General features: G+C 33.1%; 1 protein-coding gene across 3 annotated transcripts in view; it reads right to left on the reverse strand.

Moving 5' to 3' along the window:
* The window catches only part of gnal (guanine nucleotide binding protein (G protein), alpha activating activity polypeptide, olfactory type), a 331,272-nt gene that overhangs the window by 106,365 nt on the left and 210,041 nt on the right, over window positions 1–14,866 (reverse strand). For all 3 annotated transcript variants that reach the window (XM_039754752.1, XM_039754754.1, XM_039754755.1), the window contains one exon: window positions 7,481–7,578. In XM_039754752.1, coding sequence (XP_039610686.1) covers window positions 7,481–7,578 — 98 coding nt within the window. The remainder of the gene's footprint in view (window positions 1–7,480; window positions 7,579–14,866) is intronic.

Consider the following 14,866-nt stretch of genomic DNA (forward strand, 5'->3'; position numbering starts at 1 on the left):
GGTCCTGGTGAAAATATTTGCAAAACAAAAACATTAAGTGATTCTTTCTATATCATGAGAAAAATCTGCATTTGTTAATGGTACGCACCTATAATCAAAACTTTAACGAGTGTTTATTGCAATATATACTCCTGTAGTATTTGAGCTTCCAGAAATCCTGCTATTATTGGATGTAGGAAATGCTTTTTATGGAGCTGAAGTGGGAAATCTGTTCTCTCTGCTAATTTGAGGATGGATTCACCGTATGTGCAGGAATTCAATTGTTAAGATCTAGCTTAGAAGCTTTTGTTTGTATAAATATATACACAATACATATCTATATATATAATTCACTAAGGGCACGCAAGACAGCGAGCGCAAACAAGACAGAGAGCCCCGCCCGCCAACTCTAAGACCATAGGATACACTTGACAGAGCCCCGCCCACCAACTCTAACCCTCCTCCCACATCATGGGATACGCACAACAGAGCTCCACCTGCATACTGTAACCCTTGCTCTCGAGGCATGCACACTGCTTACTCATGTGCCCGTCCCCAACATGTCACCAAACACAGCCTCACTCGCTTTGGTCTGTGCTACAGTCCACATGCAGCTGTGAGCCACATTGACTGTTTACGTTGATAACAATGCGGCATAGCAAGTTCAGAATATTGAACCTGTGACCATCTTCCATTTTAAAAAGGCAAGAGACTTTAAGGTAAGGACTTCAACAAAAATGATTTCTTTATGCATCATTGTCACTGGTACTGAATGTACTGGAGGAATTGTATATGATCACTGGGTTTAGAATAAGCTTGAAGAAGAGTATAATGTTCCCCAAGAACACTCTTGCACATCATATTAAACTAGGTCTCTACTGCAAATCCCTCAAGTAGAAGGGGTATGGCATTACTTAATTAATATTACTACTGGGTTATAAATATACTGTATATATTTTAGGATTATGGACAGAAGCAGAAACCACTGAAACACTACCTGTCTGGTTACTACTAGAAAGGAAATCCCATCCTGACTCTTCACTATATGCCATGCCCTATGGTTTTGCACTTGCTGATAATTGCCAGTTTACCCATAATCTGATGGTGCAACACTTGCTCAATAAATGGAGGCAATATAGTAAAAGACTTTAATAGTCAGATGCTATTGTCAATCATTTCTGTGAACAGCCATAAATAACTAATGAAATTGTGTGGAATTAAGTTACTTAATATTAGAGACCTCAACATTGACAACAGGTTTACACTATTTGAACAATTACCTCACTGATATAAACTTCCAGCAGCACAATACTTTTACTACATGCAAACAACAAACACCGTCAAAAAAAACAAACCAAACTTTCAAATCTTCCAACAATGTGCATTGTTAAACTATACCATCTCCTGACAAAAATACAACATTTACAGACTTAACCCAAAAAATGTATTCCTAGATGAGAAACAAACATTGGGAACTGGACTTTTAACCAAAATATGTAATCATGATTGACAATCAGCAATCTATGCAGCAGTATTCTTTATTCATTTATTAAAAGCATGGCATAATTCAGTTAAAAATGTTAATTGCAAACATCTATCCTGACCAACATTATCCAAAACATATTCCACATAAGATCTGAATAGTGTTATCAAACATGTGCCTTTCCACAACAAATATATTCAAATATTTTCCTGTGCTCAAAGCAGCTGGGAAAATCTTTACTTATTTTTCAGATAGTTTTTTTTTATAATTACACTAAATACTCTAACAGCATTATTTAGAGTAACATCAAATTGGACTGAGAGAACACTCAAGAAATATCTATTACAACATATTCTACTACACTGCTTGATCATACTTGCTCTTATTGAAAACTTAAAATTATGCATTATTTTATTTAAAATTCGAAAAGATAAAACTTTTTTTCCCTGCAAGATGAGAATCAAAGCGTTCTAAGAGTTTCACAAGAATTCCCTAATGTTTTTTTTAAAATAAACAAGACAGGCCTCAGTCAAACTTTTATTTCCACCTGAATGTTAGAACTAAGGAATACAGTAATCCCTCCTCAATTGCGGGGGTTGCGCTCCAGAACCCCCCGCGATAGGTGAAAATCCGCGAAGTAGAAACCATATGTTTGTATGGTTATTTTTATATATTTTAAGCCCTTATAAACTTTCCCACATTGTTAACATTATTAGAGCCCTCTAGACATGAAATAACACCCTTTAGTCAAAAGTTTAAACTGTGCTCCATGACAAGACAGAGATGACAGTTCTTTCTCACAATTAAAAGAATGCAGACATATCTTCTCTTCAAACGAGCGCCGTCAGGAGCAGAGAATGTCAGAGAGATAGAAAGAGCATGACAGAAAAACAAGTAATCAAAAAATCAATACGTGCTGTTGGGCTTTTAAGTATGAGCACTGCGATAAAGCAACCGCAAAGAAGGGAGCAATGTGAAGGTAATCTTTCAGCATTTTTAGAGTAGCCTCCGTATCTTCTAAACAAACAGCCTCTGTGCAAACAGCCACTCTGCTCACACCCCCTCCGTCAGGAGCAGAGAACGTCAGAGAGAGCGAGCGCGCGTGAGATTAAAGCAAACAATCAAAAAATCAATACGTGCTTTTGGGCCACCGCGATAAAGCGGCATTTCTTAGAGGAGCGTCCATATCCTCTAGGCAAACAGCCTCTGTGCAAACAGCCCCTCTGCTCACACCCCCTCCGTCAGGCGCAGAGAATGTCAGAGAAAGACTGAGAAAAGCAAACAATCCGCTCGGGAAGCATATCTTATATCACTGAGGTGTTTTAGTTAATATGTAATACATGCTCTGATTGGGTAGCTTCTAAGCCATCCGCCAATAGTGTCCCTTGTATGAAATCAACTGGGCAAACAAACTGAGGAAGCATGTACTTTAAATTAAAAGACCCATTGTCCACAGAAATCCGCGGACCAGCGAAAAATCCGTGATATATATTTAGATATGCTTACATTTAAAATCCGCAATGGAGTGAAGCCGCGAAAGTCGAAGCGCGATATAGCGAGGGATCACTGTACTCTGGTTTTGTTCAAATTGCTTTATACATTGTGTAGTGAAGGGATCCTAATATGAATTTAATTTTCTTAGGAACATAAATGAATGGAAGTAGCATTGGATGAATTCTTTTTTGTTATGTTTAATTCAAGGCAATGTGATTCAGAAAATTAATAAAATATACTTAAATGAAAGGGATCAGGCCAATCCTTGTGTGAGGAAGTGGAACACTTATATACAATATTGGTTATAGTACCTTTATTTATTTATTTTTGTGAATTTCCCCTTGGGATTAATAAAGTATCTATCTAATAATCTATTTTTTAGAAGACTTTTGCTAAATTACCACATAAGCATGCTAGTGATCAAACTGAAAGAACTAGGTATTCAAGGTGCACTGTGCAGTTGGGTGGAAAATTATCAAGATAACAAAGGATTACGATGAGAGGAAATTTTTCCAAGTTAGACAATTTTAAAATGCGTTTTTGGATGTATGCCAGATACCACAACTGGATACTCTCAATGTAGAAGAATTCTATAAACCTTACTAGATTCTATAAATTCACTTTAGAGTGGGAAAAAAGCCGGCCCTGATGGATACCCTGCCGAATTTTATAAAAAAAAAAAAATTCAAAAAACTTAGCTCCTCTCTTATTAGCAACATTTATAGAAGCTAGAGACAATAAAATTCTACCTTAAACTTTTTGCCAAGCATTCATTACCACCTTTCCTAAACAAAATAAGGACTTATTACAATGCGCATCCCACAGACCAATCTCAATTCTGAATAATGATGTTAAGATACTGTCCAAAGTCCTAGCTAGAAGGATTGAGAAAGTGCTTCCTACGATAATATCACAAGACCAAACTGGATTTATTAAAGGCAGACACTTAGCTTCCAATCTTTGACGACTGCTTAATGTAATATATTCACTCTCAAAGTCTAACACCATGGGGATATTATTATCATTGAATGCAGAAAACGTATTTGATACAGATGAAAGGAACTACCTTTTCACTACATTGGAGACATTTGGGTTTGGCCCAAACATTTGTGCATGGATCAAAAAATTATACACCAGTGCAGAAACTTGTTTGTATTAACAACTTTATTTCAGACCACTTCAAACTAAAACATGGTACTAGATAAGGATGCCACTTGTCACCATTGCTGTTTGCAACCTCCATTGAGCCACTGCCAGTTCACTGTCCAAATGCTTATGAAATAAAGGGGATTATCAGAGAACGACTTGAACAGAAAATTTCACTATATGCAGATGATATGGCACTATATATATCAGATATATACAAAATGCTGTGCCTACAAGTCCTAACAGCACTAACATAATTTCAAAAGATTTGTGGTCTCAGAATTAATTTGAATAAAAGTGTGCTATTTCCAGTGAATTCTCAAGCACACAATGTTAGATTGGACACCTTCCCTTTTATCATTACAGGTCGTTTTAAAAAACTAGGGATAAACATCACAAGTAAACATAAAGCTCTTTATCAACAAGATTTTGCTGTATGAATGGAAAAAATTAAGCAAGACTTGCATATAGAGTCTACTTTCCATCTCACTTTATCTGGAAGAATTAGCACTGTGAAGATGAATATCATTCCTAAGCTTCTTTTTCTATTTTAAAACATTACAATATACATCACAAATATTTTTTTAAGAAGTTACATTCAATTATAACCTCATTTATCTGAATTCAAAACATCCACGTATCCAAAGAGACCTAAGGCAGAAGGTGGCATTAATCTACCGAACTTACAAATTTATTACTGGGCAGCAAATATACAAGCTATAAAAACCTGGACATTTACACAAATAAATTAACATACACAGGTTTGGTCTGCAATAGGAATAAAATCCTGCAGTGCATCTTTATATTCCTTGCTTTGTACCCCCATAACTACAATTTATTGCCAATATACTAACAACGCCAACTGCTTCATTCACTCAGGACATGGAACCAATGTAGGAAGTACTTCAAGACAGAGAAGTTTTTTCTGTGGCACCTCTGCATGATAACCACATTTTTCCACCCACTCAAACATACGCAGTTTTTAATGTCTGGAAAACATTCGGTATTAAATTACTTAGAGATCTATACATAGACAACGTCTTCACATCCTACAAACAATTACACTCCAAATTTAACTTTCCAGCAACACATTTCTTTCACTACCTCCAAATTAGAATCTATGTACAAAATCTGCCCAATTTTCCTCACCTCCCATCAACGTCTATTCTGGAAAAAATATTGATCAATCTTGAGGACTCCGACAGCATTTATGCAATACAAAAAACCTTTTAAAGTCCCTCCCTTTCAAAGATCCCAGAGAACAGTGGGAAAAGGATCTCTTATTCAACATTTCAGAAAAGGAGTGGAAGGCAGCCATGCACAGAATTCACTCTAGCTCCATATGTGCAAAGCATACAATTATCGAACTTAAAATTACATAAAGAGCACAACTGTCTCATTTAAAATTGTACAAAATGTTTCCAGGGCAAGATCCAACCTGTGAACGTTGCAATCAAGTTCCAGCCTCATTGGGCCATATTTTTTGGACATGCACCAAATTAACATCACTTTGAACCAAAATCATTAAATGCCTTTCAGACAGCCTTGAAGTCACAATCCCTCCTAATCCACTAACAGCTGTGTTTGGTGTACTTCCAGATGGGCTTAAAGTGAAGAAGGACAAACAAACTGTAATTGCCTTTACTTAACTATTGGCATGTAGACATATCTTGCTCAAATGCTCAATTCACCTATTTTAAGTCAGTGGATAACTGATGTTATATATTATATGAAATTGGAAAAAATATAATTTTCACTAAGAGCATCTGCATAAAACTTCTTCAAAACCTGGCAGGATCTAATCAATAGCATTTTAGAATAAGCATTTAAATTGAGGAAGTGGATTCTCTTCCCTTTTTTATTCTATTCATTTATTTATTTATGTATTCATTTTTCCTACTATTAAAGTTTTATTCTGTTGGCCTAGCTCTCTTTCTCAGGGGTGTGGGTTGATTTTTTTCGAACCTATTTTTGTAAAACTTGACTTGCTTATATGGAATGTTATTTTATTTTAATAATTTCAATAAAAATAATGTAACTCTAAAGAAGTTTAATGAGGACACTAAATTAGGTGGAATAGCAGATCCTAGGGTCAGGAGAACAATTACAGATAAACCTGGACAGGATTCAGACGTCCATAGACATATGTCAGATGAAATTAAATTTAAATAAATGTAACATATTACATATGCTGTATGAAGTAAGAAAGGAGAAACCTGGCACTGTGCACATCAAAAGTGTATAGAAGTGATTAAGAAGGCAATTACTATGTTAGGTTACATAGGAGAATATGTCAAGTACAAGTTAAGGAAGGTTCTTTGTTAATGATACAATACAATAGAGTAAGGCTTCATTTGGAATAGCGTATGCAGCTTTGCTCTCTCTATTACAAATATAATATACTATAACAATAATAGAAAAAAGATATCAGCTCATTAACTTATTATAGGACTAGATGTTAGCAGCTGTGAGTGAATATTGAAAGAGCTGAATATTGTTGTTTAAACAAAGGTTAAGAGAACAGTGCAAGCTTTTCACAAATGTTACCAAATTTTTCTTCACATAAAAAAGATATTTAGAATAAATTATTAATCAGTAGTAGGGATAGTAGTAATTTGGGAACCTTCAAAACTAAATTGGATTATACTGTACAAAAGTTAGCTGTATAGGGATTGATGAGCTATGGCTTATTCTCTTCAAAACTGTCCTAATGATTTTAAGTAATATGTATGAAAAACAGTGTTTTTTTTTTCTCTTTTGATATACTAAAGGGATTTTAAGAGTTCACTTAAAAATGTTTTAATAAACATTTTCATAGATTATTTTCATAAATAAGATGTTGACAGTGCCTTACTAACTTATTATGACCCTTTAAATTATTTAAACTGTATTATACTTTGTTCTTCACTATTTGTATTCATATTCCAAAACCACAGACTCAGGAATTAAGCATTTGAAGACAATTTTTTGTAAGCAAATACTGTTAAAGCCAAAAAATGAAATATGCTATTTGCAAAGGTATTCAACTGACTAAGAAATGACTATGACAACAACTCCCTTAGTTAAGAAACATTCAGACTTCAGCAGCAGGAGATGCAAGTCAAAAAACATTGAAAGTTCAACCTCCCTAGACATTACACACAGTCCAAACAAGTGACACAAAAACTGAGAGCACTGGAAAACCCAAAGGGTGAACTTATGTTGCAGCTAAACATGTAGAAGGCAGAAGCTCCAATTGGTTTCTACACGTTTTACAAAAAAATATATAACATATGTACAGTATGCACATGCACGAACAGTAATATTATGTATACACTATATAAACCCCCAAATTTATAAACATACATAAAAAATAAACAAGCAGTTTTATATACTTACTACTGCGCACAGTCAATGAGCTGGTATTCATTTGACCGCTCAAAACAAGCCTTTACTCCTTCATCATCCCAAAGCTTCTTTGCATGGTCAAAGAATTCCTGTTTAAAGAGAAACACATGTAGGACATTGTCTTAAATTTAATACAATAGTCCAAAAAGCAATTTTTATACTCTAAATGTTTAAAATTCTATAGCAATTATAATAAAGTTTATTAGTTTACTCAGAAAAACATTACAAACCGATTACATATTATTATACTATACATCATATATTTAACCTGCTACAGTAAGGGGTGGGGGATGTAACTGCAGTGTAATGTGAATTTCTGCAAACAAACTTCAGCAAATAAAATTCTGAAGTCCTTCACTGCTCAAATAAAGAAAAAAAATCCTTCTTAGAACTGTCTAATCTTTTCACAAATTACTGTATATATTAACTAAATTCACCTGAACACATAAATCATATCACATGTGCAGCATTTTTAGTATGTAATTTAACCCTTGTCAGAAATAATGGAACTACGCATATTATGATTAGTGTGTTTAAGATTACATTGTCACAAAAAAGCTTTAGGAAATCTGTGTGCTGTTCTGCCATCATTGATAATGTAATGCACTTTTGAGGCCATTTCCGATTTAATGTTAAAAACATAATTTGAAAAATTAGATGAATACACTTATACTTTTTCAAGGCTGATTTTTAAGAAAGATTTCTTTTTTGTGAAAGATGTCAAAATGTCTTTTTTACTATTTGAATTGTGTAAAAAATTCAACTTATAATATTTGCTGCATTAGTGCAATATATTGTACCAGGTTTTTATCTCGGTTGCTACAAACATATTTCTTGTATTCACAGAAGCCTGGAAAATGACATTCAGTGTACAAACCCAAACAATTGATTATACATGACTTTTGTTGACATGTAGAGATATTCTCAGCCTTGTACCCTTTGATGTCAACCTCTATCGACATCTGCACAAAAAACAGTCACTATGTTTACAAATGGAAGACATAAACTGCCACAAGTTTAGCATTCAAGTATTTGTTTCTACACAAAGTTGTCTTTTTGGATCTTTTCATTTCCAGTATACAATGTATTGTTTCTATTGATTATTAAAGATTTCTGCATCAATAATTAAAAAAAAAAAACTTGCATACAAGCACCATAATTAAATAGTAAAACATAAACTGAACAAAGGCAAAAGAAAACTGTTGTGTTTCTCAGCCATTTTTTTTTTAAAATGGGACAACACCAGTTTAAGATCTCAACAAGTATTAATTTAGTGTATTAATAAATCTAATACTGTATATGCAGATGCACAATACAGATTATGCAATAAACAAAAATTATGTTGGATTGTACTAATACTAATTCGAACTAATAATAAAACATCCTCAATCATATTGAAAGCCAGAACTAGATTTCCTACTACATACTGCATGAATATGGGCCACAACTCAGTCTGCAGGGCTTGTTTCCTTTTAATGTAACCAATATACAGAGTTTTATCTTATCTAAAAAAAAAAAAAGAAAAAAAAAAAGTGGAAGACCATATTTTAAATTCCATAAAAGTTAAGTTTTACAGTTTGGTGGTGATATACTGCATAAAAAACATGAATATTTGTCTTTATGTAATTATAATATTTGCATATAATAGATTTGCAGCTAAAAAATAAAGAAAAGCTGTCAACCAAATAAAGCATTTAGCTAAGCAGAACACAATAAAAACAATGCTTAAATTAGAAATCACTCTATAAAAAATATGTTTAAGCTACAGTAAAACTTTATGTGAAAGTCTCTTCTCCTGGGTTTTTTCCCTTTTAGTTCCTGACATGCATTGACTGTTTCGCAAAAACTTGAAAAATATGTTGAAATGGAAGGTATAAAAACACGTAGTTAATAAGTATCTCCTATTACTATAAAGGCATGGTTAGATTATGTAAAAGTTGTTAATAAAACTGACAGCCTAACATGTTTTCTTTTTTCCAATTTTAGACCTTAATGTTTTTTCATTTTGAGAGAACTAACAGACCCCACAAAAACAAATTAAACAAGAGAGAAAATCACAGAAGAGATGGGGACAATGTGTTACAAATTGCATTATTATGGATGGATCTGCTTTAAACATCATCTGTGAATACCCTTAACAACATACATCACATGCAAAAGAGCAGTCTTGTATACATCAACCTCATATTGTTTATTTACAAAATTTAATGTTGATTGCCGTTACATTACATACTTACCAAATCACTACTACCTATAAATCCAAACTTTCAAATATGTTATGTTAATAAACATTAATTTTCAAATTTATTTTAAGATCCTTGTATTTGTTTTTAAATCCTTGAATGGTTGTGCCCTTCTTGATTTGTCGGAACTGCTGCACCCTTATGTACCGTCTTGCTCTCTCAGGTCAGCAGACCAGATGCTTTTACGTGTTCCCAAGACACGATGCAAACTCCGAGGTGATCGAGCTCTTTCAGTTGCAGCTCCAAAACTCTGGAACAATTTGTCATTAGGCAGGCTCTTTCACTAACTGCCTTTAAATACTTTTTAAAAACACATTTTTACTCTCTGGCTTTTAACCCAGTATGATATGTTGGCTATCTGTATTATATATATATATATATATATATATATATATATATATATATATATATATATATATATATATATATATATATATATTTTATTATTACGAATCTCCTCAGTTTTTATGTGTTTCTGTTTCATTTACCCTTTGCTTTTGTGTGTCTGATATGTTGGGTTTTTATTGTACAGCACTTTGGTCAGCCTTGATGTTGTTTTTAAAGTGCTTTATAAATAAATAAATTAATTAATTGATTTTGAAAATTCAAATGTAAGCTTACAATAAAAATTATAATGAAAGACACTAACTCCTTTGAATGGTCTGTGATATCTAACTTGGAGTACTATTTTTAAAAAAGCTATAGACAAACATCCATCCATCCATTATCCAACCCGCAATATCCTAACTAAAGGGTCACAGGGGTCTGCTGGAGCCAATCCCAGCGAACACAAGACGCAAGACAGGAAACAAACTCCGGGCAGGGTGCCAGTCCACCGCAGGGCGTGCACGCACACACACAAACCAAGCACACACTAGGGACAATTTAGAATTGCCAATGCACCTAACCTGTATGTCTTTTGACTGTGGGAGGCGCTACCACTGCGCCATCATGCCGTCCTATATTTTGTCTTTTGAAGCTTCTGATTTTACATTTAAAAGTGCTGCCTATGTGAGAATTCAGTTCTTTACACAGTTCAACATGTTGTTATCTAACCAAAAGTGTTGGTTAAATGGCAAAACTGAATGGACTATTTAACCTAATAGGACTTGTATTTCTACATTTTCTTTGTGTTACCAGGTTAATACATTTTTTTTTAAATTTATTTTAATTCTCAGATTCTTTTAAAGCTACATTATGATGCAGACTCCACAATGTACTTACTAAATTTAGATTTTCAATTCACTCATGTACACAATAAGCTATTATTGTACTTTTTAGTATTGGAATTATATCTAGATACAATATTAAAAAACACAATCTTTAACAATGGTGTCCTGATTTTAGGGCTCGGCAAATCACCGTCTTAAAAAGCTATCTAAACTTTGTTTAGTCTTCCAAAGTCTTGACTAGAAAGAATTTTCATTATTAGTGTTGCATTTTACTAATGCTGAAAAGGAAATTGTAGCTTTAAGTAATTTAAAAAATACTTAAAATATCTGTACACAGATAAACAGAAAAACATTAATGCTGTAGAATGCCAAGATGAGGCAGAGTGGTCTTTTAGCCTTGGAACCTGCTGAAGTTTCTTTTTTTTCCTATCCTCTCTGGACATTTGACCACAGTAGAACTGGGCATTTAGCTTCACCATTTCAGCCATTAGATACCTACAAACTAGGGATGCTTATGTTTAACACCTTTTGCAACTTTTTTTTCTCTTTAACCACTTGTAAATCAGCTTGAGTGACACATTTGAAAATGAATTATATTTATTTATTATATAAATAAATGATACTGTTGGTATTTTAATAAAGCTAAAAACACAATTTGATGCTATTCATTTTTATCTAATGAAACATTTTGAAAAGGTTCTCATAACACTGGCTACAAAGGTAATGTTTAAAGTAAATAAATGTAAAAATATCAAAAACAAACCACACTCTAACAACTATGTTAACCTGAACAAGATACTTTTATGTTTAATAACACCTTCTGAATTATCTTCTGTTGTTAGGAGTCATGCAACATTGAAACCCAAGGGCATAAAGAATTACCCAAGTGGACTCATCATTTAATACCAACATAAACAAATAACTGTGTACATGGCTGCAAAGACAACTTCTCTAAGCTACAATCTCCATTCCAAAATAAAATAAGACAACAGAATAATTATACATTTATTTAAAAAAAAAATAATCAAGTATTATGTCATCATTAAATATTTCAGCATATGCAAAAAGGAGATTTGACCTGTTTGGTGGTTAAATGGCACAACAGACATAAAAATACTTTAATTTATCATCATAAAATGAAATCCAAACATATTGGAATTACAGTATGAATGTAAAATGGATGGATGATATTCAGCTTTTGGGAAGATTTCAATTCTTTCTAAACCTAATGTACTAATAAGAATGCACTGTGCACAATTTTACAAAGTAACTTCAAGATTAAATTTTAAGATAATATTTATAGGTTTAGCTTGACAAATGTATAAATATATACATATTTTCTAGATGAACTGGATTACATAATATTTATTAGAGTCTTTAAGAGCATGGCATGGTAGCACAGTGCTGCTGCCTTATAATTATAGGGACCTGTGGGATATATGAACAAGCTATGCATGTTCTCCATGTGTTCACTTGGATATTCTTTAGCATTCTAGTTTCATTCAATATCTCAAAAAGATGCACATTTGTATTAACTGGTCATGGTAAAAGACCTAGCATGAATGAATATTACCTATGTAATGGAGCAGCATCACACCCACCAATTTGGCCTGTGTCTCACACAGTGCAAATTTCACTTAATAACATGAGTTCAGAAAATGGATTGACAGATGTATTTGCACCGAGGAAAATGCTCCAGGGCTTTTTAAAAGAATGTTAAAGTATGCAATCACAGAAACAGAGCAAAAGAGAAACAAGTGCCAAAGCATTCGAATATATACAAAATCTAAGAAATAGATGCATCAAAAGCTTGATTCCAAATGTATCCATCAATTGTACATTTATACTGAATTCCTGAACTAAAATCATTCCAGCTTCTGCAATCTCAACCACACCTTTCTTACATGTTAATATGCTAACAATTTGTGCTTGTTTCGCAAAACAAGTATGGATTAAAATAATGAGTGTGAAACAGTAAGTACTACAATGCTAAAAACACTTGTCAAATCTCAGCGGGTGTAAGGTGCACATCACAGGGATTCAAGGGCCTTAGCAGTTAGGGAAGGCATGCACTGAAAAAACAAAAAACAGAAGATGGACTTTCTGAAGAGCCTATATGCAACATAGTGATAACAAATTCCACCATCTGAAAATAAAAAAAGATTCACATGTACATGTACATCAGAATCAATATATTAAAATAGTATTATTATGACAGTACATGGTATTTTTTTAATTGGACATGCACCATGTTTGTATGTACTGACACTCCAAATACTGTCATATTAATATAATAATTTCATTTAGCAAAGATAGAAATAGACATTAAAATTATATTTAAAACAAACCTGTTTATTTACTACAACTATTTTTGTATTTTATTTGGATATAAAACATTGTAACAGAACTGAACTAAACTAAATCAAACAAATGTAAATAACATACCAAGTAAACAGAATGTTTCTAAAACATTCCACGAAACTCAGCATTTTAACAGCCTTCTGACATAGAAAACTATAGAAATAGAGAGCCTAGTCTAAAGTGGTTCTTTTCATTCTTTGGATAAACAACAATTGCAATAAAAAAATTGAGCACAGGTCTGACATTTTTACTTTAGAATGAAATGAATCTGTTCTTGCAAAGCTCTAAAAAACTTTTCAACAGATCCTTGTAAAGAGAATTCATTTCTTCCAATCTGAGAGAAGAGGGTGGAAAAGGATTCTTCCATGTGAGCAAAAAAGTCTTTAAGCAAATACAAATAATGGTATGGAATTAAAAACAATTTGGTATAGCACATCGTTTAACCAATATACACTCACCTAAAGGATTATTAGGAACACCATACTAATACGGTGTTTGACCTCCTTTCGCCTTCAGAACTGAATCAGTTGACCCATTCTCCTCTGACCTCTAGCATCAACAAGGCATTTTCGCCCACAGGACTGCCGCATACTGGATGTTTTTCCCTTTTCACACCATTCTTTGTAAACCCTAGAAATGGTTGTACGTGAAAATCCCAGTAACTGAGCAGATTGTGAAAAATCAGACCAGCCCGTCTGGCACCAACAACCATGCCACACTCAAAATTGCTTAAATCACCTTTCTTTCCCATTCTGACATTCAGTTTGGAGTTCAGGAGATTGTCTTGACCAGGACCACACCCCTAAATGCATTGAAGCAACTGCCATGTGATTGGTTGATTAGATAATTGCATTAATGAGAAATTGTTCCTAATCTTTTAGGTGAGTGTATTACTACATATTTAGCTGTTAAGGTGTAAGAAATAATTTTCAATCCAAGGTTCTCTGAGAAATATATAAATATTTTTGCCCAAAAAGGTTTAAGCATAGGGCATTCCCAAAACACCTGAGATTGATATGGGTGAAAGAGAAGATAAGCTGATGAGTCTGTACTGAGCATAGAAGAAAATGTGTTGCTGGGTGATTAAATTTGGAGTTTAATTGTTTAAAAAATGTAAATACTATGTATTATCAAAGAGCAGTAACTATAGCTGTAACATTCAACAAAGTTACAGATGTTTAAGAAACAAATATAATACAAGTTCAAGGATTATTAGCATACTAGGCCACATTAAATCAAACATTAATGTTCTTGTATTTATAGTGACACTTTCACTATAATTATGTAAGATAAGTAGAAAATTTGTTTCTAGATGTTAAAAGTCCCTTTAAAATGAATTTGATTTTCAGATAGATGGACAAGAGTCTGGTCTTCAATTCAAATGCACAGAATTAAGGGAATGTGTATTTTTTGTTTATCTTCTCATTTTAGGGAAGTAAGCATTAATAATATTTTAGTAAAAACTGCATTCTGGATATGAATGGATAACGGACATGTGGATTATGAGACATGGGTTAGGTGATTTTTTTTTTCATTTTCCTATGGATGGATGTTTTTACAATCCATAATATTATAAAATCTTTTTTGTAGTTCTGCATGAA

The sequence above is a fragment of the Polypterus senegalus genome, chromosome 5 (assembly GCF_016835505.1).
Source record: "Polypterus senegalus isolate Bchr_013 chromosome 5, ASM1683550v1, whole genome shotgun sequence".
Taxonomy (NCBI): domain Eukaryota; kingdom Metazoa; phylum Chordata; class Cladistia; order Polypteriformes; family Polypteridae; genus Polypterus; species Polypterus senegalus.